The following is a 27,592-nucleotide window of genomic DNA, read 5'->3' as shown; positions in this document are numbered from 1 at the left end:
TCACATTGTTCCACAGCTCCCTTAAGCTGTCCTCCTGTCTTTAATTTTTTTTCTCCTTTTAGTTCTCTGCTTTAGTGATTTTTTTTAACCCTTTCTTCTAATTCACTGATTCAATCCTCAGCTTCCTGTAATCTGGTGTGTATTCCTTCCAATGTGTTCTTTATTTGTACTATGTCATTCTTTATTTCTGTTTTCATATTTACTATTTTTACTCATACTGCTGAGCATCTTTATCATCATTCATTTGAACTCTGTTTCAGATAAATTTCTTATCTCTACTTTATTTACCTCTTCTTCTGGAGAATTCTCTAGTCCTTTCATTTGGGGGTTGTTTCTTTGTGTCCTCATCTTGACTATTAGTTTAGCTTTGTGACTATGTAGTAGGTAGATCCTCTACACCTCTCAATTTCTAGGAGAATGTTAAAGGCTTTTTCTGACTAATTAGATCTTGCAAAGACTCAAAGCCTCCCAAGACTGCCTCTGTCTACAGACTGACAAGATTCTGACTTGAATTGCCCCCAAGGCCACTGTCCTCATATGTGGAGTTTTTTTTTCAATAGGACAGTTACTTCTCCTTGGAGGCTAATTGTTATTTTTAGTCTCTGAAGTGTCCTCAGGACAAGATGTTTTCCAATAGATGGGCCAATTGTCTTCCCCCCAGGCAAGGCTGCCTATTTAGAAAATGTCTCTGTGGGAAAGATCTCCTCTGCTGGGTGAGGGAATAACTCAGCACAGGAAACCAGTGGTGTCTACTTTCTGAACTCTAACCTCTGAGTACCCAGTCTTGGCTTCTGTTCAAGCTGCTTCAGTCCATTTAGCCCTCCCTCTGCTGGAGCACAAGGTGGGTGGCTCCACAAGAAATTTTGTGCATTGGCCCTTTAAGAGGAAGCCTGAATTTCCAGTTGTTGTTCCCCGGCAGACAATAGAACCCTGCTGCTTTTCACAGCCAGAGGTGGGTATCCTTCTCAATTGTGTTGCTCTCTTCTGGGGACCCAGAGTTCTTAATGGCAACCCTTCTCAGCTGAGATCTCTCTCCAGATCTTCAGTTGCTCTCTGTGGACACCTGGCCAGCCCCTTCATGCCTCCACCCCTCCTACCAGCCTCTATGTGGTCTCCACTTCTGGTCCTTGTATATCAGGGTTCTATCCAGCAAGTCCTCTATTGATTATTCAGGAAGTTTTCCTGCATTTTATTTGTAATTCCAGTTTGTTCTTAGAAGTGTGTCCATCAGAAGTTTTATTTTCTTCCACATTTTTATTTAAAACCTTTTAGTCTGTAAATTTTATTCTTCAAACTTCGTTGGACAAAAAACCACAGAAGGAGAGTCCTAACTGCACATCTCAGATTCATCACTGTACAGATGTCATTTGACTTCCTCAGAAACTATTAAAGTGGTCCAAAAAGGCAGTCTTCAGGTCATAACCAATGCATTCCACAGGTCACATTTTCATCAGAGTACCAGGCTCTGAGAGGCACTTTTAGGCTTCAATCTAGGGACTAAGTGATCAGTGTCTGAACCCTGCCAAGGCCACACATGCTGGAACCCACTCAGCTGATCATGACTGTTATTCATCATCTACAGATATAGGAAGTACAAACACTACATGATCTAAGGAGATAGAGCCTACCTCCCCACTCCTTAAGTGGGCTTCAGATAGTCACTTCTTTCAAAGAATGAAGCATAGAACAGTGTTTTTCAACCTTTTTTGGGCAAAGGCACACTTGTTTCATGAAAAAAATCACGAGGCACACCACCATTAGAAAATGTTAAAAAATTTAACTCTGTGCCTACATTGACTATATATAAAGTAATTCTCTTGAATAGGAATCAAATAAACACAAAGAAAGTATTTTATAATTACTTTATTATGAAATATTAAGTAAACAAAATAGTGAAAAATTATAAAATTCTTGTCTTGTCTGCACCTACGGCACACCAGGCAACATCTCGCGGCACACTAGTGTGCCGCGGAACAGCGGTTGAAAAACGCTGGCATAGAAAATAAAAAAGAGTAAATTTAGAGTGGATAAACTGGACAAACATGACCTCAATCAGGTGATCAAGGTTACTGTCAACAGGATAAGTCTTGTTGACAGTATGTACCTTTGATAAAATATGATGAAAATGGAACTTTACCTGTATAGTTTTCTTCCCCAAGATATACAATCCCAATCATGAGAAAAACATCAGACAAATATCAACTTAGAGAGGTTCTACCAAATAACTGACCAATAGTTCTCAAAACTATCAAGATAATCAAAATAAGCAAAGCCTGAGAAATTATCATAGCCAAGAGGAGCCTAAGAAGACATGAAAACTAAATATAATGTGACATCCTGGATGGGATCCTGGAACAACAGGAAACAGACAATGGGTAAGAAATAAAGAAATCTATATAAATCATGAACTTTAGTTAATAATACTGCATCATTATAACAGTGCATTAATTCTAATGTATAAAAAGAATGTAAGATGTTAACAACATTATAGATGTTACAACGTAACATTATATTATAGACTAGAGACCCCGTGCACAAAATTCGTGTATGTGTGTATAAAAAAAGAAAGAAAGAAACTGTGGGAGAGCCAAGATGGCTGCAAAGGCAACAGCGGGCTGCAAGATTGTGTGTGAGTGAAAGAATGAAAGAAGAGTGTATGGACGTGTGGGGAGTGTATGTATCTTGAATGAGGTACAGCTATATTCCAAGGAATTGTTGGAGACTGCCAGATGGGACTCACCTGGCTGGGCAGTCTCTACTGCAGCTGTAATCTCTCCCGGAGTGGCCAGCTCTGCCACAGAGACCGTGCCATCTTGAAGAGGAGAGTCATGATCTGAAGCCCAGCCTTACCTTCAACTGGGGAGACCTCGGATACCTCCCGGACCATACAACCCCAAACCCCAGGGATCAGCTGCTTCAATTGCAAACCCAGGAACACCAAGATTCCAGCCTCTCTGACCACGGGTGCCTAACAAGTCTGTCCAGGAGACAAAACATCGCAAATACACGGACAAGTCCTGTGCCTTCTCACAGAGCAGATAGAAGGAACAGTTGAATCAATTACATATACCTGGAATTTGTGAATTAAACATAGCTGGTGAGGTAATCCATGGACCCATGGATGAAAAGGTGAGGTATCACCTAGGGAAAGGTGAGATCTGGGATCCAGACTGGAGAGAGAAACTTGTGTGAAACATGCATAGTAGGAAAGAGTCTCAAAGGAAGACTGTGCCCTACAAAATCCGGGGCTATTGGGGTCAGTGTAGCCCTTGAATGTGGAAGGGGGTCCACAGGGCTGCTGGCAGAAGGGGACTACAGAAATTAACCCACAGCAGGGCTTGGCCCAGAAAGGCAGTCTGAAGTTCTACCAGTATGCCGGCTGTGGAGTGTCATGGAAAAAAAGACAGGAGTCGGCATGCATCCTGTGGTGTTTTTCTTCTTTTTCTTTTTAAATACTTGCTTTTGATTGCTAAGTCTAGTACATAGGACCTTCCAATTAAAATACACTCACTGAGACTGCAGGGGAAAACTGTTTTTGTTGAACCTGGGGATCAGAGTGCGGAGAGACGGGCAGAAAACCAGCTCCAGGGCAGTCTATCCCCGCAACCCAGTATTGAGTGCTGCAGGGAAAGCAATCTAACCCTGGGGAGGGAAGGGGCGTTTCAGCAGCAGATATCAATACAGAAACACTGCCATCCAGGGGTTGTATCAGTAATTGGCTCTTGTGTAAATACAACTAAATGCAGGCTGAGAAACAAAGGGATCCCGACTGCTTGAAAACAGGGTTGTGGCTTATGAAACAGAGGAGTAATGGAGCACAGGGAACTTCAATACTGTGCTGTCTACCTGACAGGAAACAGACCTGCCAAGCAGATCAGTTTCCTCCTCCTCCTCCTCCTCTTCTCCCCTCCTCCTCCCCCTCCTCCCCTGCCTCCTCCTCTTCCTCCTCCTATCTATTACCTATTCTCCTTTTCCAATAGTAAACGAATACATAGATAGATTAATGAAGGAGGAAAGTTTTATATATATAAAAATGTCATATATATAAATTTATATATGTTTTCACATATATACGTTACAGTGTATATATATACATTACAGTGTGTGTGTGTATATATATATATATACTGTAATGTATATATATATTTCTTTTTTTGTATTTAATTTTTTATTTTATTCTTATACACTCATTCTCTTTCTACCTGCTCTATACTAAATTGGGGCTATTTCCCCATTCATTCAATTCCTTGACCTTACCTTCTGGGAATAGGCTACACTTTCTCAGATTCATCTGGGTGTTTGTTATTTGGGGGTTTAGTTTACGTATTTTGTATTAGTTGTTGTTTGTAGTTTGCATTCATCTCTGGGTGTTTGTTGTTTGCATTTTTGGATTAGTTGTTTTATTGGCATTTTCTCCCCATATACTTATATTTTATGCCCCTTCTTTTTGCTTCTCTTTCTTTTCTCTTTTACATTTTTTTCCTTTTCTCAATATCATATTTGCTCTCTCTTCTTTCCACTGACTTTCTTTTCTCTGGTGGTCACCTTTATTTGGGGTTAGTATCGTGAATACATTTGTGTTTGGTGCCCTGTGTGTTGTGTCTTGGTGTGTTGTATTTTGTGCCTTTAAGCCAACGCAAGACAGAGAGAGCTACATAACCAGACACCCAGAGAGGAGCAATCATGGGGAGACAAAGAAACAGCCCCCATATGAAAGAAAAGGAGGTATCACCAGAAAAGGAAGTAAATAAAATGCAGGCAAGCAATATGACAGAGAAAGAATTCAGAGCAATGATCATATGGATGCTGAAAAGGATAGAGGACAAATTCAACAACATGTGTATGAACCAAGAGGAAATGCAAAATGACATTACTGCAATAATGAACTCAAGAGAAAGTATCAACAGTAGACTAGAAGAAGCAGTGGACCGCATCAGTGAGCTAGAAGACAAGGTAAGAAAAAATACCCAAGCAGAGCAGCAACTGGGGAACAAACTTAAAAAACAGGAGGAGAGACTAAGGGAACTTTGGAACAACAGGAAATGAAACAACATCTGCATAATAGGGGTGTCAGGAGAGGAAACTAAGCAAGGAATAGAAAACCCATTTGAAGAAATAATGACAGAAAACTTCCCTAATATAGAGAAGAAAAAACTCAAGTCCAAGCAGCTCACAGAGTCCCAAAAAAGATGAAACAGAAAAGACCAACACCAAGACACATTATAATTAAATTGGCAAACACCAATGACAAAGTAAGAATCTTAAAAGCAGCCAGAGACACAGAAAGTTACCTACAAAGGATCCCCAATCAGACTAGCAACTGATTTCTCAAAAGAAACATCAGGTCAAATGGGAATGGAATGAAATATACTAAGTCATGCAAAGGAAGGGTCTGAATCCAAGAATACTGTACCCAGCAAGGCTATCAATCAAAATTGAGGGTGAAATCAGGAGCTTCGCAGACAAAAAAAACCCTAAGAGAGTTTATTACTACTAAACCAGCAATGCAAGAGATACTAAAGGGTCTGCTGTAAAAAGAAGACATAGGAAGGGAAGGAGGAACACAGGCATAAAGAATAAAAATGGTGACAAACAAGTACCTATCAATAATAACTTTAAATGTAAATGGATTAAATGCCCCAATCAAAAGACGTATGGTAGCTGAGTGGGTAATAAAACATGACTCATATATCTGCTGTCCACAGGAAACCGACCTCAGAACAAAGGACTCACACAGACTGATGGTGATGGGATGGAAAAAGGTTTTTCAGAAGAATAGGAATGAAAAAAAAAAAAGTCGGGTAGCAATACTTATATCTGACAAATTAGACCTCAACAAGAGAAAGAAAGGGAGCAAATCAACAAGAACATATAATTCTGGTAAATGTGTATGAACCCAATATGCACCCAAATACATAAAAAAGAAAATTTGCAAAGATATCAAGGGAGAGACCAACAACAATACATCATAGTTGGGGACTTTAACATTGACACCACTAGACAAATCCTCTAAACAAAAAAATCAGCAAAAAAATGCCAATCCTAAATGACTCACTAGCACATGGAATTAATTGACATCTTCAAAACATTTTACTCCAAAACCACAGAATATGCATTCTTTTCAAGCGCACATGGGTCATTTTCAAAGACAGACCACATACTGGGACACAGGAAAATTCTCTTCAAAATCCAAGTAGATAGCAATCACATCAAGCATCTTCTCAGATCACAATGCCATAAAACCAGAAATCAACTTCAATAAAACCAGTGGAAAAAAATCAAACACCTGGAGACTAAATAACATGCTATTATACAATGACTGGGTTACCAAAGAGATCAAAAAAGAAATAAAAAGCCTCATGGCAACAAGTGACAATGAAAACACAACATTCCAAACTCTATGGGACACAGTGAAAGCAGTTTTGAGAGGGAAGTTCATAGCTCTACAGGCCTATTTCAAAAAACAAGAAACAATGGAATTAATTATCTAACCATACAACTCAAAAAGTTAGAAAGAGCAACAAAAAAAGCCAATCGAAACCAGAAGGAAGGAAATAATAAAGATCAGAGCAGATATAAATGACATAGAAAACAACAACAACAAAAATACAAAAGATCAACACCAAGAGCTGGTTCTTTGAAAGGATAAACAAGATTGATGAACCTCTAGCGAGGCTCACCAAGAAGCAAGAGAGAGGACCCAAATAAACAAAATCAGAAATAAAAGAGGTGAAGTAACAACTGATCCCACAGAAATACAAATGATTATGAAAAAGTACTATGAACAACTCTATTCCAACAAAATGGACAACCTAGATGAAATGGATATATTCTTAGAAAAATACAAGCTCTCAAAACTCAATCAGGAACAATAAAAACAAAAACAAAACAAAAAAAAAACCCTGAATAGATTGATAACCACCAAAGAAATTGAAGCAGTGAGCCCTGTCCAAATGGCTTTACAGGGAAGTTCTATCAACCATTCAAAGAACTAAAACCTATCCTCCTCAGACTATTCCAAAAAATTCAAGAGGAAGGCATACTTCCAAGCTCTTTCTATGAAGCCACCATTACCACAATCCCCAAACCAGATAAAGACACCACACACACAAAAAAACCTATAGGCCAATATCCTTGATGAACACAGATGCTAAAATCATCAACAAAGTTCTAGCAAATCGGATTAAGCATTACAATAGAAAGATCACACCCTATGACCAAGTGCAATGTATTCCGGCGATGCAAAGATGATACAATATCCATAAATTAATAAATGTGACACATCACATAAACAAACTAAGAGTCAATAACCACATAATCATATCAATCATAGAAAAAGCATTTGACAAAATCCAACATCCTTTATTGATAAAAACAAAACAAAACAACCCTCAGCAAAGTGGGAATAGAGGGGTCATACATCAACATAATTAAAACCTTATATGACAAACCTACAGCTAAAATCATACTCAATGGGCAAAAATTAAACTCACTTCCCCTAAGAAAAGGAACAAGACAAAGATGCCCAATTTCACCATTCCTATTCGATATAGTACTGGAAGTGCTAGCCAGAGCTACCAGACAAGAAGAAAAAAGGCACCCAAATTGGAAAAGAATAAGTAAAACTGTCCTTATTTGCAGATGACATGATACTGTACATAGAAAACTCTAAGTACTACATAAAAAAACTACTAGACCTAATAAATGAATCTGACAATGTAGCAGGGTACAAAACACTCAGAAATCTATGGCCCTTTTATACACCAATAATGAACTCACCAAAAGAGAAACAAATAAAAACAAATAAGATACTGAAAAATAAACTTAACTAAGGACGTATATGACCTGTACTCAGCAAACTACAGGACATTGAAAAAAGAAATAGAGGAAGACATAAACAAATGGAAGAACATACCATGTTCATGGGTTAGTAAAATCAAAATTATTAAAATGTCAATACTACCCAAAGCAATCTACAGAGTCAATGTAATGCCCATTAAAATACCAGTGGCATATTTCAAAGATCTAGAACAGTGTTTCCCAAACTTCTCTCATGATGAGAATCACCTGGTGGAGTTGTTAAAACACAGATTCCTGAATCCCAACTAAGAAGTGCTAAACTAGGATTTTTGGGAACATATAGGTAAAATTGTATACTTAACTAGTGCTCTAAGACAGATGTTATATACAGAGCACTAAGTTAGGTATGCAATTTTACCTATATGTTCTCAAAAATCCTAGTTTAGCACTTCTTAGTTGGGATTCAGGAATCTGTGTTTTAGCAACTCCACCAGGTGATTCTCATCATGAGAGAAGTTTGGGAAACACTGATCTAGAACAAACTCTCACCAATCACTATCACCACAGCTGTGCAGATAGAACCAACCTTGTTAGCAACACTCAGTATGGGGACTGTCTGAGTAATGTCCCCACAGCTAAAAACTTTGCCATCTTCCCTACAGAAAGCTCAGCTTACTAACTTAAGTAGTGAAACAGCAGAATATGAGTTTAAACCACTACTAGCAAAGAAGAAGAAGACTCCAATAAATAGCTTTGGAATAGTCCTTATGTTTCAGAAAAGGTGTGAGGCACATCAACGTCATTTTTATTTACTTCAGCCAGTAGGTAGTCATTACCATGCTTACTTTGTACATTTAATAAATATTTATTGAACATTTATTATGTATCAGGATGTTTTCTAGATGCTGGTCATATTGCAGTAAACCAAAACAAAAAAGACAAAAAGATAGAAAATCATTAATCATAGAGGTTAAAGACAAAATAAAATAATGAGTAAAACCTAAAGAATTAATTGGTGATAAGTGTTTTCTGGAGAAAAACAAAGCAAGAAATGATAGAAAGGAAATGAAAAGGGAGAAAGGAGAAAGGAAGTTATAATTCAAAACACCATGACTCCCTGATATGCTTTCTGAGCAGACCTGGAGGAAGGCAAGGAAGCACCACATGCATATCTGGGAAAGAGGATTCCAGACAGGTGCCAAGTGTCAAAGTCCTGAGGTAGCTATGTGTCTGGATGCCACAGTGGCTGGAGCAGAATGACGTGTGTGTGTGTGTGTGTGTGTGTGTGTGTGTGTGTGTGGTGATAGCAGCTGAGTTGAGATAAAAAGGAGGCCTGATCCTGCTGGGGCCCTAGGGGCAAAAAAGGGCTTTCTTTGTGGCTTCCTTTGAGCATGATGGGGAATCACTGGAGGTTTTAAGCAGAGGAGCTTACAGATCAAGAAAAATAATGGCTCAGGCCAAAGCCCTGGGCCTCTTTCTCCTGTCACCTCTGAGTCAAAACTGATTTTGTTAAGGGTGAACATCTGACTCCAAAGGAACTAAGCCAATCACTGATGGATCCAATAAAAATTAATCCCCTCTCCAAAATCTGAACTAAATAAATATGAGACAAAATTAGCCAATGTTGTGACTTAATGAAAAAGTGATGCAGAGTCAAGTTTAAGACAGTTACTTCTGTTAGTGTAAGCAGCTAGTTGGTTATTAACAAATGAAGATAGCATATAAAATCAGATATTAAGCCAGATTAACTAGGAAGGAGCAGCTTCACAGTCATTCCAGGCATCTGAGTGGACAGGAAAGATTGGCTTTCCGATCTATCCAAGGAACAATAGCTGAGACATGCTCAGCAGAAGCCAGATGAGGGGGCAAAACTATGAGGCTTTTGCAGTAGGAGCCAAAATAGAGACCATAAAGGGAGGAGTCTAACCTGGGAAAGTATGAGAAAAAGAACAGGTAGGATAAGGGCACAAAACCCCAGAAGATCCAGGAAAGAGTTTGAACAGTTTCAAAGAAAGCCTGCTTGCTCTCTCCCCAGTCCAAAGAAAAATAAAAGCTTAACAAAGACAGAGGGGGGGCACTCTCTCTGCATTCAGCCTCAAAGGCCTGGGTGTAGCAAGCGCAGTGGCAGGCCAAAGCATAGCATGGAAAGTGGGCCAGAGAGGAACGAGACTAAGCTAGACTACTGAAGTTTCAGATGCTAATGCAGGGGTAATGGCATAGCATCTCTGGACCACAACCCTCCTCCTGAGCTCAGTAAGGACAAGTGTGGGTCTGCAGCCATAGAGGATGGACATCTGCCGCAATTTGGAGCTGAGCCACCTGGTCATGGATAAGGCAGTGATGACAGTGTGGCATCCTCTTCAGGGGTATCTTATGTCCTGTGTGCCCCTCCAATAAATCTTATCATGGCACCTCAAACCCCTAAAAGCATGTATCTTTGAAATACATTTCCCACCTTACCATGAAGAATCCTATTACTTCCAGCAAAACTTTCCTGGTTCAAAAAACCAGAAGTGAAACTGAAAATTAATGCTGTAGAACAGCAGGAAGGAACAGAGGCATGATGAGACAGCCCCTGAAGGGCAGGGAAGGAGAGAAGAACCTGTTGATTTCATTATACAGCCTGAAGTACTCCCATTCTAGAGGACAAGGGATCTATGGGGCCCAGGACTTCCCAATAAATCTCCAGCCTTGGCCTCTTTGTGTAGATTTCTTATCCTCATAGTAATTAAAATCCCTGGTTTAGGCAGGCAGCAAACTATATTTTAGTCCCAACTACTACATGGCTTTAAGGATTAAGCCAGCTAAAGTGACTCCTGAGAGAAAGGGGCAGAAGGGCAATTGGATGCTATGGCCTTTCACCCAACTCTGGCTTCCCACAAAGTGCTCTTATAACTCAGCAAGGTGCAATTCTATTACCTCACCCTCATTTTTAATTTCCTAACGTAGTATCAATAGAAAAGCTTTTAGCATATCCTATAAGGCTAAATATATTTAGTGAAATTAAGTTATTGTTACTCTTTTAAAATAAAATTAATTAAACTGTGAAATATTTGCTTTGGGTTTAGTAGGTGCTGGGTGTTTGAAGGTCTTGGAAGCTCTCTTACCACAGGCAGGTTCCAATCTTCTTTCTTTATGGGAAACAGGGCCAAGGTTAACTGCTATCTACCCCACCTCCACACCCCCACCCCCATTTCCTCTTGGGCAGTATGCCAAGAGAATACAGGAGAAAAGCAGAGATTAGTGCATCTCTGTCAACTCTATAGGAAATGTTCTACTTTTCTAAGTCTAGGGTACACAAGAAAAGGAAAGCATTATTACACAGGGTCTGGTTCAGAGGATACATCTGTCTGCATGCAGGCTGACTCTCAGCCAATACAAGTGAGAGAAATTAACTTGAAACACAGGCAGACAGGGCAGGGGTCCAATGGGAAACAAAGGTAGGGCAGACACAGCAGCTTGAGCAAGCCTAATCACAGAAACCAATCATGCTGAAATAATGGAATGTTTTTGGACACAACGTGGGAGGCATGGGAAGCCAAGGAAAAGCCTGCAGCAACAAGGTGTACTGATGCATAGGAACAAAGAAAAGACAAAGTTCAGGTCCACTGCTGGGCAATAAAAATGAAGGAATCAATCAAGTGGCCACACAGGTAGATATAGAGCAGGCTTGTAGCAAATATATACCCCTGGACTACAAGGCTTCACGGGCAGCCCATTATTAGGTCCCTCTCCCCTTGTGGGGAGTCTGAATCTGCTTGTAATAAATTTTCCACACCTTTGCTTACATTTCCTGGTCCCTGGAGCTTATTTTTCAGCGTGGTGAGACGACCCAGGGGAAAAAAACCTCTGCTCACTGTTCAGATTATCACAAGCAGCAGCCACCAGAGAGTTGGTCTGCAGTGCTGTACCCACCATGGAGAATCCCACAAATGTTCATCCTTAGGTTGTAATCAACAAGACCCCAATATACGCTAATCTCCTGCTAAGCTACCAGTTTATCTAATAGGATAGGTGAAGACTTCAGTAGTTACAATGACTGACAAGTATGTACCATTCCTATAGAACTCAAAAGACATGAGTTAACTGATCCACCCTTTCACCCTGAAGATAAGAATGCATTTCAGATATTCTCTCAACATCTTTGCAGAAACTGAGGAAGCCGCAGGGATGAAAAATCTTACTTTCATGTTAATAAATCTAAGCAATGAGGCATTATTAGGTCAGTCAGGTCTAAATTTCATAAGAATTAAAGGTAAAAAAATCCCTACCAAATCCACCAGCAATAGCTTCAAAATAAATAGTTTCTTCATGGTATGAATCTTAGTACTAATCTCATCCATGGTTTCACCCAACTTTCTTACTCTTCTTTTTTCTTCATTGCAATTTCTCTATATAAAAATTTCAACCCTGGTGTTTTTTAAGAACATGTAAACCTCTAGGATAACAAGGCTGAGCAATAAATTTTCTTCTCAATTGTGACATAAGAGCCTAAATCATCCAAATTGCCTAGTGATGAATGCCTATTTTAGTCATTAGGAGGAGGTTCGAGGAAAGAAGAAATTAACAAAGGCGTGAATGAATGAATGAATGAACAAACAGGTTTACTGGTTCGTAGAGCACAGAGCTCTCAGTGTGAAAGAAATAAAGGGTCCTCAAGTGGCGTATAAACTTTCTATTTGACAATCATCTCTTCTAAGAGGCTCCAGGCAATGTCTGTCTGACTCCTCCAGGACAACTCATTATCTGATTTGTTCATAATGTAAAAGGTCAGTGACAATGGGTTCCATTGTCAAATCTACTTCCCAAATGATATTTCACCTACATAGTCCCTAAAGTTTTAAAAATCTAAGTAAAAGTAAAGATTTTTATCTCTTGTTTGAGCCTGAAAGTGCAGATTCCAAATTGTCTTTGAATATCTTAGAGACACATTATTTACATAAAACAGAAAAGAAAAGGTAGCAATATACACTCCTTCCTATACATGTATTCATGTTAGATATATATTTATCCTGTGACTGTCATTAAAACTTTTGTAGGCATCAACAACAGGAAACCTAGACATTCATAGGGAGGGGGCAGCCTTGTCTTACCTGCATTTAAAGTTTCAACATTTATTGGTTTTGAATGTGATTGTACAACTGACTTTTAAGGGGACTGTGGAAACAGACTTTATACCCTCTTTTAGGAAAGGCCTATCGAATATCCAAAAGAGAAACTATAGTGTCCTTAGGATACCTGTTAAGGGTCCCTGTGCACCACTCCACTCAACTAGCGGATGGGCCGTCTCTGGAGGGCACTCACCAGAGTGACAATGGCACATTCAGCCGTCAGTTGAGCAGCACTGAACAGTGTCCGAACAAACCGGTAAATCTGCTTCTGTTCTGGGTTGTGTTTGTCATAATCTGGTGGCACTTCGGATTTCTGGGGGGAAAAATATTTTCAGATAGCAGGCCACCCAATAAGAGCAAAAGAGAAATAATTAAACACCATAATGAAACACAAGAAGGAGAAGATTACCGAAAGAGGGTGAAGGTTTTCATCAAAAATATCGAAGAGCATCCTTCCATCTGGGTCTCTGGTGGGGAAAATGAATAGAAAACGGAGTTTACTTTGTGCAAGAACGAGTGTCCTTCAAAATAAAACAAAATATATTTTGATTCAACTGTTATTTGAAGAAAGAGAAGGCAGTGAATAAAAATTTGTTTTACTTAAGTACAGTATTAGATAATTTTTTGTCTATAAAATAGCTATAAATTAACTTGTGTGAGAACACAAATTTTTATTTTCTGAGTTTTCAAATGAACCAAATCTAAATTTAACAACTTGTGTTTTTTTTTAATTTATCTTTATTGTTGAAATTATAGATGTCATCCCTTTCCCCGCCATTGACTCCTTCATCCCGCCCCACCTAACATCTTGTTTCTTGAGCAAAGGCTGACAGATCTGCTTAAACTAGTAGTATGCTGTGGTTGACATAAGAGCCTAAATCAAGAAGTCCAAGAGGAAATTCAATGTATCCTAGAGATTAATCTGAAGTGTTTAACAACATGCAACTTAGTAATTTCATTAAGAGTTTCACAATTTTGTATTGAAAAAACGAGGTGATGCATAGAAAAGCTCAACCTATAAACCTATAAAAATTTTAAAAACGTGGCTGTTGCTATCAGGCTAGAAAATGAGCCATGTAAAGTGGTGGCTTTCACTCTAAGCACAGTGCCTCAGTCAGCTGTCCTGCAGGGACTATTCATACCTCACCATAGACAGCTCTGCTTTTCATCTGTTGAATTTTGCCTAAAAACTTTTCTTTACAAACATATTTGGAAACCATTGCTTTTGGTAACAGCATATCATTTCCATAGTTTGTGCTTCCAGAGTCAATTAGGCTTGTGAATGGTATAAGACTCCAGACCTGTCCCTAATACACAGCCATGGTGGTAAACACTACAGTTTCTGCTCTATGAATTTACTGTCTACAAAAAAATAAAAGAGAAAGAAAGATCTTTAACAGAACAACTCAATTTGCATTACCAATTGTTTTTAAAGCTTTGGGCATTCATACCTGTGCTTATTTTCACTAGCCTGCAGGAACACAGGTAGCAAAGATTTAGATCAAGAGTGGGGAACTTCCAGCCCTCAGGCCTCGGCCCTGGAAATCCTTTGGTCTGGCCCTGCCAAGGCATTAGGGGTGAGTTAATTAAATGTTTGACCAAATATAGCAGGCTAATTTTTAAGATGATACTTTCATATGGTCCAGGAATGATGTTATAAATATCAAAAGGCCCTTGGCAGAAAAAAGGTTCCCCACCTCTGATTTAGATAAACGCCAGTAAAGACAGGTTCAACCAGGTAGGGCCTGATAGTGGAGTCTCAAAAAGCTGTTTCCTTCCGGTGCACGCGGTGACACTTCCTTTTATAAGAACCCCAGCTATGAGAAATGAGCCCATGCCTCACCTCACTGCCTCTGCAAGATTACTCAAGGTGCTCCGGGAGAGACAAAGCCTAGCCCAATACCCCTCCTTCTTTGGGCTGTTCAGTCCTTTTCAATTTTTCTGATGAGTTAAGACCCTGCAGCACTCTCAAGAAACATTCATCAGAAGTAATTTTAAAAATGAAAATGTAGGTTCAAAATATAAATGAGGATTAAGAATTTAAGCTAAAATGACTCCTCCGTGAAATGGATTTTCCTTTCACCTCCATTTAAAGTTGTGTCTTAGCTGATCAGCATAATCTCTCCCAAGCTAATGGATCTATCACCAGCCCCAGAGGTGAGGCCAGTATGATTTATCAAGGAGAAAGTCTGCAGTTGGTCAACGCCACCTCATCCCAAGAAGGGTACAATCTATATGTCAATCATGCTTGTTTACAAATGCTCACTTTTTCAGTTGGGACTTTCTCACTTCCATTCACTTACTTTTGGCCCAGTTTATCACCATTGGGCAAGTAAAGCACATGATTAGAAGTCTCAGTGGTATATTACCTGGGTTCAATTTCCCATTCCCCAATTTACCAGTTGTGTAATCTTAGGCAAATTATTTCACTTGCTGTACCTCAGTTTCTCTATCTGTAAAATGGAGATAACACTAGACACAGAATGGTGAGTTCGGACTCTCATTGTCCTATGAAGAGGTTCTTGTCCTACGAAGTTTGAAGAATAAAATTCAGACTAAAAGATGTTTAGCAAAAATGTGGAAGTTTATTTTAAGTGTATACAAACTCCCCCTGGGAAAGGGACCCCAAATGGGAAAAACTGCTCTCTCTCTAAAATGGGGGGAAAATCTAATCCTCTGAGTCTCTCTGTCTCTGGGTTTATAAATGCTGTGAGCTCTTTGGCATTCTACTTTCTAATTGGATCCTTCCTTAATTCATATCCACTCGTGCTTTTCTAATTGGCTACTTTCCTGCATGGTATCAGTTTCAAAGTCTTAAAGCTCACAGGTCTCTTTCCCCTTCTCCCCCCACTTCTTGTTCCTCTTATCTTGTAACATTCCTCCATCCTCTGTGAATGTAAGATAAGCAATCTGGCAGCTTGGAGCTGTCTCCGCTTATTATGTATGCCTTCCTCTCCCATGGACCCCACTTCCCTAAAATTGTGTCTCATGTCCCTAAAATTCCTTTCAATATCAGTATCACCTCATGAAGTTACAAAAACTAAATGAGCCTGGCTCACTGGTTGAGCATTAACTTATGAACCAGGAGGTTGTATTTTAATTCCTGATCAGGGCACATGCCTGGATTTCGGGCTTGATCCCCAATAGGGGGAATGTGCAAGAGGCGGCCAATCGATGATACTCTTTCATCATTAATGTTTCTCTCTCTCTCTCCAAAAAAAACCCCCCAAAAAAGCCCACAAAACCCTAAATGAGATAATGCATGTAAAGAGCTGCCTGGGGTGGCCAGAGTAAGCACTTACACAGTTGGCTCATAGTATCAGATATGACTATAAATTAACTTTGGTATCCATAACAGTCTAAGAACTGAGAAATCACTTAAAGATACTAATGCAAAACTAGTTGGTTTGAAAACACAGCTGAGTTCCATAAATGGTACTACATAGTTATCTAAGACTTAAATGTTTTAAAAGTTTGAATGACTATCATAGAAATAGGCAGCAAGACAAAACATACACTTTCATTGATATGTTATTCTTCTGGTCAAGGTTTAAATGTCCAGTAGCCTTCATTTTATAAATTTTTAAATCTAAAATTCTCAAGCACCATAAAGAACCATGAATCACAATTACAATACAGGAAAATCTAACTACAGAAAATACCTTTCCAGGTGTTTACCTCCAGATATTTGTATTTTCCCATAAGACTGTTTAGAACTCTGTCATCTAACCTTCACTTCATTGACTTATCACAACTCTCCCATGCCCTTTTTATAAAACACATTTAAGAGCCCTATCCGGTTTGGCTCAGTGGATAGAGCATCAGCCTTCGGACTGAAGGGTCCCAGGTTCGATTCAAGTCAAGGGCATGTATCTTGGTTGTGGGCACATCCCCAGTAGGGAGTGTGCAGGAGGCAGCTGAATCGATGTTTCTCTCTCATCGATATTTCTAACTCTCCATCCCTCTCCTTCTGCCTTCCTCTCTGTAAAAACTCAATAACATATATTTAAAAAAACACAAAACACATTTAAGGCAGTATGGTCCATTGAGATCCATTCCAACCATGAGGTGGCCATGCTTGTCCCCAGAAATGAGTCACACATCAGTGTTTTTAAAAAAACAAAACAAAAATAGGCCAAAATGGAGTTACTTTTACTAAGCTATGTCACCAAACCAACACTTAATAACTAACCTAACTGTAGTTTCAGGAGTGGAATTTTAAACCGTTTTGGCATTTCCTATCAGCACTACTGAGATAATCTGCCTTCCCTAAGTAAAGGTATCCTTGCCTGAAATAATCTAATCTTTTAACTTCGTAGTCCCATCCTCTTTCTGCCTATAAAAACTTTCTATTTTGCCCTGGCCAGTGTGGCTCATTTGGTTGAGAGTTGTCTTGTACACCAGGGTTTGAGTCCTGATTATAGCACATTACCCAGGTTTCCAGTTCAATCCGACAGGAGGCAACCCACCCATGTTTCTTTCTCACAAATGAAGTCTCTCTCTCTCCCTTCCTCTAAACTCAATACAAAGAAAACCCCCATAAAATTTCCATTTTGTATAAGACCTGAAACTCCCTTCTAGCTGCTGGGTAGAATGCTGCCTAATTCATGAATCACTTAATAAAGCCAATTACAGCTTCAAATATACTGGGTTGAATTTTTTTAAGGAAGGGGAAGAGAAAGAGAAACATGGATGTGAGAGGGATACATCAATTGGTTGCCTCCCTTACCTGTCCCAACCTGGGTGGAACCTGCAACCTAAGTCAAAACCTAACTGGGATTTGAACCCAAGACCTTCTGGTGCATAGGATGCCCCTCCAACCTGAGCCACAGTGGCCAGGGCATTACTGGGTTGAATTTCATTCTTTAACGTGAGTTGTTTTTATTAGATTCATATAACATATGTAAATGACACTTAATGAAATAAGACTGCAATGAGAGTGGCTTTGTTCTTATGAAAACGAGGAAGGGTGCTTTGGAAAAGGCACAATAAGAGGCCATCTCTAACAATAAATTCCTTGTGTGGTCAAAACCTGAAGGATTCTATGATCAGATTGTTCTGCAAATGTCTTATATTTTGTTGATATTGACTTAAAAAATCAACACTGTTCAAAAGGAAAAATTACAGGCGTGGCTTACAAAAGAAAGTCATTTTGATATTCTAATCAATGCCATGCTCAAAACTAAAGTCTTGATGCTTCATTAAAAAAAAAATGACAAATGGCCTGGCCGGTGTGGTTCAGGGGTTAAGTGTCTACCCAGGAACCAAGTAGTCAAGGTTTGATTCCAGGTCAATCCCAGTCGGGGGTATGCAGGAGGCAGCCATTAATGATTCTCTATCATCATTGATGTTTCTATCTCTCTCTTCCTCTCCCTTCCTCTCTATGAAATCAATAAAACCATTAATTCTTTTTTTAAAAAATGAAAGTCAATGTACTTTTACATGTTTAGTGTTCAAATAAAATATTAATGATATATGCTTAAATAATTTTTCTATGATTCCCTATTAAATTAACAACTATCTTCATATTTATGTCAGAGAGAAGGTTTCTACTCCATTAATATAATTTATGTCTAAATTCAACCCAAAATTTCCTCTACTAAATTGAAACACTAAACATTTTTATATTAATGTAGCATACAAGAAGCTTTGCTTTGTTTTACTAAGCTCAAACATATATACCCATCTAGTTTCCTTTGAATTAGAAGCAGTTCACAGCACTTACCTGAAAAGTTTTGGTAAATTATTCTAATTTTAGAAACCTATGAAAATATGAAGGCTAAAGCAACTAGAAAATAATAGAAAGAAAAAACAAAAAACATAGAATGTAATGTTTTTAGCACAAAATTAATCATCCACATACCTGTTTTTGATGTGATAATATATTGCGAGAGCTACACTGTAAAATAAAATGCAATTCAATGTTTCATAAGCATATTCAAATGTTATGTATTATCTGACATTAGTCTGATATTTAAATTTAAGTAAAAGTCAAACAATCCATCTGAACAGTCCCATTTAAGTCAGAATGCTGATTTAAAAAATGATCTCTTTAAAGTAAATCAATCTGGTACTCATTCCTAGAAATCATTAAATCTTGTTTCAGAAATACTGAAACTTCAAGTGATATTTAAAAATTTCTCTTACTATCTGAAATCTTAAGCTTTCCTCACTTGTAAAACACAAGCATTATGTACAAATACAGGTGGTACAAATTAAACACCTTTAGGAATCTCCAAATCAGTACTTACTATTTTAGAAAAGTAGTGGTTTCTTTGTAACCACCAGAAAAATGTGACTATCACTCACAGGGGTTTGATATTTTCTCCCTTAAATCAATAACCTCTTGACAACCGGTCTACTTATTCATTCACTTGCTGAAATGGTACTGCAACTACTATCTGTTATACGTTCTTCAAATTTTATTTTACATTTTAAAAGATCTTAATTTAATAAAGTCATTTCCCCTTTCTGATTATAAAATGCATTATATCCATAAGATGAAAATTTTAGAAAACATAGAAAGTATAAATAAAAATAACCCTTTTACCCAAAGATGACTATTAGCTTGAGACACATAGATTCTATACATTATATGTGTAAATAAATAGGTTTGTGTCCCACTTTTATTTTCAATAACATTTTCCTTACAATTAAAACTATTTAAAAACATGATTTTAAATGGCTATGCTTTATCATATAGTTGCTGAATATTGTTTCTAATGCTTTGCAATTATAACTAACAGCATAATAAATATTCTCAGAGATAAATGTGTGCAACCTGTGTACATTATTTCCATAAGAGAACATCTTGTAATTATAATTACTCAATCTAAAGTCATAATAATTGTAAGGCTCCCCACATACACTAACAAATATCTTTGCAAAAAAAACTATACCAGTATACTTCCCCACCAGTGTCTGTTTCACCTCACCCTTGCTAACACTCACCTTATATGTTTTAACAAAATGTTTTCTAACAGGGTAGGTTAAAAAGTGGTGTACTGTTTTCAATTTGAGTTTCTTTGAGAACCTATCAAGTTGGCAGGGTTATTCCTATCAACTGGATATTTTTTTTAAATTTCCTCTTTTGTAAACTGACTAGCTCCTTTCACTATTTTATTTTTTGTTTGCTTCTACCACTAATTTTTTTTAACTCTAAAATTTACTGAAGAGGCCAAAATTCAGTTTTTTAAGCTACCAAGAACAATGGTAACAAGTCTTATCAGATTGTGTTCTGGGTCTCAGAACACAGAAACTGCCATCCAAGGCACCTACTTAGAACCTTAGGCATGCATGCTGGATTCCACTAGCTCAGAGGTTTACCAATAACTTAACATGACAATAGCCAATCTCACTGTATCACAAGAAAATTTATTTTCCTCCAAATCTCTTTTCAGATCTTTTCATTCAAATAATTTTAGCTAGTTTTTAAAAGTATTCAGGAGCAAAGAGTAATATATTCTCTTCTAATATTTTGAAAAGAATCTAAATTCATGAAAGAATTGTAATTGAAGTAAAAAGGTTTCAGAATTTTAAAAAATAATATAGCTTTCAAAGTGCTTTCACATACATGAAAAAATACATCTAACTGATTCTATTTTACAAATGAGAAAATTTGGGCTCAGACACCAGATGCCAGGATTTCTGACTTGGATAATAGTTTTGTGCCCTTTCATTCTCCCATAATGCACCAGGAAAAAAGGGAAGAAATTACTGTTTTATTCTTACTGAAGTGATTGCTCTTCTAATCTAATGTTAAGATTTAAGCTGAATGCTTCCTACCATTGGGCTTGAAGTGATTAGTCACTTTGATTGAGGGGGAAAAATGGTTCTTGTTTTCCCTGGGTGGGAATATGACACAAGAAAACTATCACTACACTGGAAATCAAAGCAACCTGGGTTAAAATCTGGCTCCTTCATTTATTATAGTTCATTCATTTCTCAGAGCCTTCATTTCCTCATTTATAAAATTAGGACAATTTAATCTATATCACAAAGTTGTTATTATAACCAAATATAAAAGCACTATTTCAAAGTTCTAAAACTAAAATTATTATTGTGATTCCCCTATCAATATTTCCATCTCAAGAGGTCTACTGTTTTCTGTAGATAGAGTGAAAATTTTCAGGGACCCAAACCCCCAGAGCCAAAAACAAGATAGGACATTATTGTGGCCTCAGACTTCCAAGAAGAATAGAGCCACTCTGAAGGAGAATTTCCACTCCAGGTCATATCCTAAAAAGTGAGAAAATCAAGCTGAGAATGCATGTACAGTCCAGCTCCATGGGGCAGTTTCATTGGTTAACTTGAAAGAAAGTGATTGCTGGGGGCAAAAAGGCAGTCCAGCTGAAAACTTAGTCAATTCGGGTGTCAATCTCCACTCCAAATGTCTAGCTTTGGAGGCCTAGTCAGTTCTGCCACATCTTCAGAAAAGGGTGAGGTTCCACTGAAGATGGGCAGGGGCCAAACCAGAAGTATATTTGGATCAAAGGTTTTACTTAAATGCTTTTGCCACGTAACTAAGAGGAAAGAAATGCTATTTTCTTGACCAAGAAAACAGAATAGATTGTAATAATTGGCACTGTACTTGTCTTACTTCTTACCTAGAACTAAGTCAGCAAAGCATGTGAGGATCCTAAGACATCTAAAAATCAAGCAGTGCTTAACCACAGAGATAAAGACAGGTGGGTAAATAGTGCTCTCTGATGCTCAAAGGCCCAGGGCCATGCACTACTTGCCAGTTGTGTAAATGTGCCCCCTCCCCCAACACCTTTTCCTTGATCATCATCCCTTTGCTCCTTATAGAATTTGGGAGAGGGAATGGTTGGTGAATACTAACTTCAGATCATAGCTGTTGGTAATTAGGGGAAAGATAGGAAAACAAAATTCTCCAACAAGAAATCATGCCTAGGCAGAGATGGTATGGCTCAGTTGGTTGAGCGTCATCCCATGCACCAAGAGATGGTGGGCTCAATTCCTGGTCAGGGCACATGCCTGGGTTTCAGAGTTTGATCCCTGGTGGCAGTCATGCAGGAGGCAGCAGATCAATGCTTCTCTCTCTCTCTCCCCCTCTCCCTTCTCTCTCTCTCTCGCTCTCTCTAGCAGATCAATGCTTCTCTCTCTCCCCCTCTCCTCCCTCCCTCCCTCTCTCTCTCTCTCTCTCAAATCAATTTATAAAAATATTAAAGAAGAAAAAAACACACACGCCTGGGGGGAGGGGGGGGAGAAAATGAACAGAGAGAGGGCCCAAACTTTTTATATTTAGGCTTTTCTTTCATTGTTGGAATAGCACCCAACCCTCCCCCCACTCAGTAAAATAAAATTTGTAAATGTGTTTCCTCATTTTGGCATTTCGCCAATTTACAGAATTTTCTTTTAAAAATAAGAATATAAATTGGTTGGTTTTTCAAAGAAACAAAAGAATTTTCTCAAAAAAACAAAAGAATACTTAGTTTTCAAGAAGCAAGTTCAGCCCACAAATGCTCACCATGTCCACAATGAAGTTAAACTACTATTGTATTAGTGAGTGTGTAACCAAATGTCTAGGGGGAGGGAGCCAAGACAGGAGTATGATTCGGTTTAAGAAAAATTTTAGAAGATGAGAGCATTCAGACTTAGCATCTTCCCTACCCCCTTGTATTTTCAGGGCTCCAAGGTCCAACATGTACATTTTTTAAAACAGGGCACTTTTTAAAACAATTAAGCTACTGACTAAAAGAATATGAAATTTGGGTGGTGCAAAGAAAATATCTTTTGGATCAGGGAAGCCACAGTATCCACACTGCTTTGTCTCAAGTCAGCCTTCTTAACTGGTCTAGCTTTTCAGCTTCTTTCTCTTCCATGTATTAACCTACAGTTTACTTAAAATATTTTATTTAAGACTTTCAAGGGAACTTTAGGGAGAAGAAAGCAGCTGACCACTTATATCAGGGGTCCTTAACCTTGGCTGCCTATTACCGTGTTTCCCCGAAAATAAGACCTACTTACAGGTTTCCTTCTGAGTGAAATATAAGCTCCCCCCCCCCCCCCCCAGGTTAAACATAAGAGATTTGGTCCACTGATTCTAAAAGAAATAGAGTCACAAGAAATTCACCAGGAAATTCAGGAATTGGATTGTTATGATGATGTTCCAGAAGATGATGACATGATTGTCATTGAATAAATGAGTAAATTCTTGATACTGTAGGATTCACAGTTTGTCTGGTTTGTGTTGACAACTACCATACTACCATACAGTATACAGGTAATAAATTTCCTTTATTTTAACAATAAATATGTACCGTATATTTCTTCATGGAAAAATAAGACATCCCCTGAAAATAAGACCTAGCACATCTTTGGGAGCAAAAATTAATATAAGACACTGTCTTATTTTCGGGGAAACAGGGTAGAATCTCCAAGAGGGGTTAAAAATCCATATATTGGATCTGTGTGGCGAGACATCAAACGTCAGGGTGTTTTTAATCTCCCAGGTGACTTCCAGGCACAGCCAGAGCGGATTCCACTGATTTAAATGATGCATAGTTGTAACTTAAAGTGATTACACCTCCCAGACTTGTCACTAAAATATCAAATTGTCACCCAGTTTCCCTGCCCACTCCTAAATATCCATGTTACAACCAGTGGCGATTTTAAGTCATCCCAGGATGAACCACTGAGCAACTGATTCAGATCCATCTGTACATCCCAGCAATTCCCACTGGCCCTAAAGGGGAGGCTGTCCCACTCCTCTGCCTTGCTCTCCCCATGAAGATGATTCCAGGATTAAAGGAAGTTAGTGGTTTCGCTTTGGGCTCCAAAGCTTGAGCAGATGCCAACAGCCACATAGTGTGTGGATGTTCAGGGCTTTCCACTCCTCTCCACAACTGCTCATCATTTACTCTAGGAAACGCTATACTTCCCATTTCCCAGCAATAAGTCTAGGCTCAGGGAAAGAAGTGGCTCATAGTCACACCTCTTCCCATCTATAGTAGCTGACTTTTGGGTTTATGCCCACTCTCATTTACCACGCCCTTAACACCAAGGTATTGAAAGAAGCCACATTTCCATTTAGAACCTGGAAATACCAACCCCGCAGCAGAGAAGGCAGTCTCTCTCCAAGTGAACAAACTTCCACCTTCCTCGTGGAGTGAACCCTGTCCACAGAAGACCATGATAGTCCCCACTGCTTGATTGAGGCTGTGCATGTGGCAACATTCAGAACGGGGCTTCTAAGCCTGAAAACCTGGCACACTGAGATAGAATACTTCCTATTTAGCAATGTAAACACTTACCTCAAACACCACTATGCACTATTGTTAAATGTGTATTTTCTTAAGTACGGAGGTAAAATACCCCAGGTTTTTTATGGATGAGCTGAAGACCACAGACCCTGGCACATCAGAATCTCTGTGATCTCTTGTTATCAAAATGCTAGTGGGAACATTACAGGAAAAATCAGTGTTCCTTCCTTCTTACCTCCCATTTTTAAATATAAAAACTGAAGCCCAACAGGAAGGATTTTATATCAAGATTCACCTTCTTCCCTTAAACCCCACTTGAAAATATGATCCCCAAAAGAAGTCTTATCCAAACCCTCACCCCTCGGTAACAGAGCCGAGGTCAGAACTTAGATATTGATTGTGAGCAAGGACACTTTCAATTGTGTCAGGCCTGCTTTCTACTGTAGCCCAAGTCTTAAAGTGGAATCCCATTTTATTTTGAAGGCAAAATATTAGCAGAGTCGTGCAAGGATAGCCTTAATAAAAAGTGGGAAGGTAGAAAGTATGCACAAAAATAAAAAATATGCTTTAATCTACATTTAAAATAATTTCAAATTTTGGTATCTCTATCTAACTGGTAATATTAACAAATATTTTGAACACCACACATTTTAACTACCAAAATCACTTTTTAATACGATTTTTCATAGTCAGTGTCCTCCTCCTACCAGACCTCACAACCAACCAATTAGGAATAAAAAAGAATTCATTTAAGCAAAAATCTGTATACCCACCATTTAATTGTATACTTGAGGTTTGGTTGACTGACTGTGCTATCGTCTAGGAAAATAGTGGAGCAGGAGCTGTACTTCCTTGCTATTTGTCCTGGAGGATGCTGGAAAAACAATGGTGACAAGACAATAACAATTAAGCAGGGCTCAAAATTCTTCCAAAGAATATCATCCCCTTAAACTTCAGACCAGATCACAAAGGAAAAATGTCTTAGCAAGAAATGTGAATACTATCAAGCACGAACAATATAAAAACACTTTCTCCTTACAATGAAATTCCTTGTACTTCCACATATAGAAGTCACCACTCATAGTCACCACTCAAACCTCCTTCATCGGAAGAACAGTAATCTTGCTATCAAGCATCAGAGTGCAGAGTCCATAAAAATCACCTGTCCTGGAGCCTGTGTGAAACAAGTAGCCTGCTAATCACACTAACAAAAGCCTTTAATTAAGGGAATGTCCTGGTTTTATGCACAGCTCCATGGCACTCTATTCTTGGGGTAAAAGTATTTGGGGGCTATGGAAAATGCAACCAACGTTAATTTAGAAACTCCTGGTTAATCTGCTTGAATTTCAAGAGGTGATGTTTAAAAAAAAAAAAAGTTTTATTTTGTTATGGCAAAGTTATCTTTTAAAGGGAAGATTATCTGATACTTTGCAAAAGAGTATCAATGGATGATCTTCATATAATGTGTCTGTGCACTATGTAAGGAAGGCTTGTAAACTGAAGTTACAACTTGGATGTCAATTTTAATATGGCATTTTCATACCTATCTAATTCATCACAATATTCTCACTAAGACACTCCTAAGGCACTAACATTTTTTTCTTTTTTTAAGCTCTTAAAATAATTACATTAAAATCATGTAAGACACACTAAAAATCAGAAACTAATAATAGCTATTAATATGGGGAGTAAGTTTTTTAAAAGTTCTTATGAAACTTTCCCTACTAGTGTAAAATCTACTACAAACAAAACTTCAACAGATATGTTTAACACAAATAATTTATTAACTAACAGATGTTTGGAGATACAGTATAACTTTGGGAATAATCCCCCAAAAGAAGCAAAGGACAATAATAATTAACTTCTATTATTGTATAGTTTCAACTATTCTGACACAAATTTCTTCATGACTAAACTGTGAACAGAGCCAAGGAGAGGAGCTGAGTAATGCATTCTAGTGAGCACACACTACATTCCTTCACAATCTAAGAAACTACCATCCTGAGTTAGGGCAGGAACAACCCTAGGCACAAAGTCCCTAAGGTTCAGAAGATTAACTTGAAATCAGCCCTGCTGAGGGGCTGGCCAGTCCTGGTTTGGGATTGCCCAGATGTAAGTCAGCCTGAGCCTCCCAACACTAAGGACTGGTGTGCCAAAGCCCCCACTTTGCCAGGATATGCCAACTCAACTTTTAAACTCTTACTTCTAAATTGAATTAAAATTGCAAGTATTAAATTATAAAAGATCTTCATTTTCAGCGGGTGTCATCACTCTAAAATATCATCTGGGCATTAAGTTATTTGTTGAATGCCAGAACTACAAGATTCATAGAATGTAAACCTCTTGATCTGAAATCTACACCACTAAAAAAAAAAAAAATAGTGTTCTGAATACGTGTATTCATTTACAACTCATAAACCCATAGGAAGGTAAGTAGAATTCCCATTTAACAGACAAGTCAAGAGTCCAGAGAAATGAAGTAATGTTCCCAAGGTCAAATCTAAGACACCAGAGCTCAAAAGGGATATTTGTGTGACACCAAATCAATATGTTTATACCTATAGTTCTTCACTTATGCCATGTTCTCCCAGATCTTTTCATATAATACCCCAAAGGCCCTTTACCTTCTCTGACCCCACTCATCCTAGAACCTTGTTGACAGCCCTTGCTCAGAACTCCTTCCTGCCACCTGGGCTGAGTGTCCTCCCAGATGCTCTCAGGCTTTTGTGACTTCTGCAGCACTGATCAATCTCCGCTGCCATTTTCAGCTTATTCATCTCTGTTCTCTCTAGGATTTAGACTCCAAGTCTCTTGAAGATAGACTAGATAAATTTCTTGAATCAGCAAACACTAACAGCTTCAACCAGGGACCAGAGTGCCTTTTTGGCCCACACCACAGCCATCACATAGGAAGCTTGCCTCCGGAGGCAAGCTGGTCTTTGAGCTGGTCATGACAGCACAGCCTCAGCAGAAAGGAGCATGACATGTCAAGCTGGCAAACAGAAGCAAGGGAGAACATAGCAAGGGCCCATGCCACTGGTCAGTGAAATGCTGACATGCTTAGGACACACCTCAATGGAGCAATGGCTAGTTCTCTGCAGGGAATTAATTAATATGGACAACACATTCCAAGACAAGATGAGCTAGAACATGGTTGGAGTCAGAAAGCCTAGAGTTCAGGACGTAGCTCTGCCACTGATTAGCTATGAGAAACATTCTATTAACAAAACACCTGGCCTTGCATTCTTTAACAATATCAACAGCATGAAAGAGAAAGTTTAAGGGTCTCCCGAGATTAAAGGAGACCTAGGAGCACATCAACTAAATGCCAGATGTGATCCTGAATTAAAACCAGCACCAGATACCCGGCCAATGTGGCTCAGTGGTTGAATCAGGAAATTACGGTTCAATTCCTCGTCAGGGCATATACCCGGGTTGTGGGCTCCATCCCCTGTG

General features: G+C 38.6%; 1 protein-coding gene across 1 annotated transcript in view; it reads right to left on the bottom strand.

Annotated features, from left to right (window-relative positions):
• CCNY (cyclin Y) overlaps nucleotides 1-27,592 on the bottom strand; it is a 145,838-nt gene that overhangs the window by 25,409 nt on the left and 92,837 nt on the right. Inside the window, exons 4-7 of the mRNA XM_084877104.1 lie at nucleotides 24,910-25,010; nucleotides 18,775-18,810; nucleotides 13,321-13,378; nucleotides 13,105-13,224 (exon numbers count right to left, since the gene is read on the bottom strand). Coding sequence (XP_084733230.1) covers nucleotides 13,105-13,224; nucleotides 13,321-13,378; nucleotides 18,775-18,810; nucleotides 24,910-25,010 — 315 coding nt within the window. The remainder of the gene's footprint in view (nucleotides 1-13,104; nucleotides 13,225-13,320; nucleotides 13,379-18,774; nucleotides 18,811-24,909; nucleotides 25,011-27,592) is intronic.

The sequence above is a fragment of the Pipistrellus hanaki genome (genome assembly GCF_964339955.1).
Source record: "Pipistrellus hanaki genome assembly, chromosome: 1".
NCBI classification, from domain to species: domain Eukaryota; kingdom Metazoa; phylum Chordata; class Mammalia; order Chiroptera; family Vespertilionidae; genus Pipistrellus; species Pipistrellus hanaki.
The sequence above is the reverse complement of the archived record's forward strand: the minus strand, read 5'-3'. Positions and strand labels throughout refer to the sequence as shown.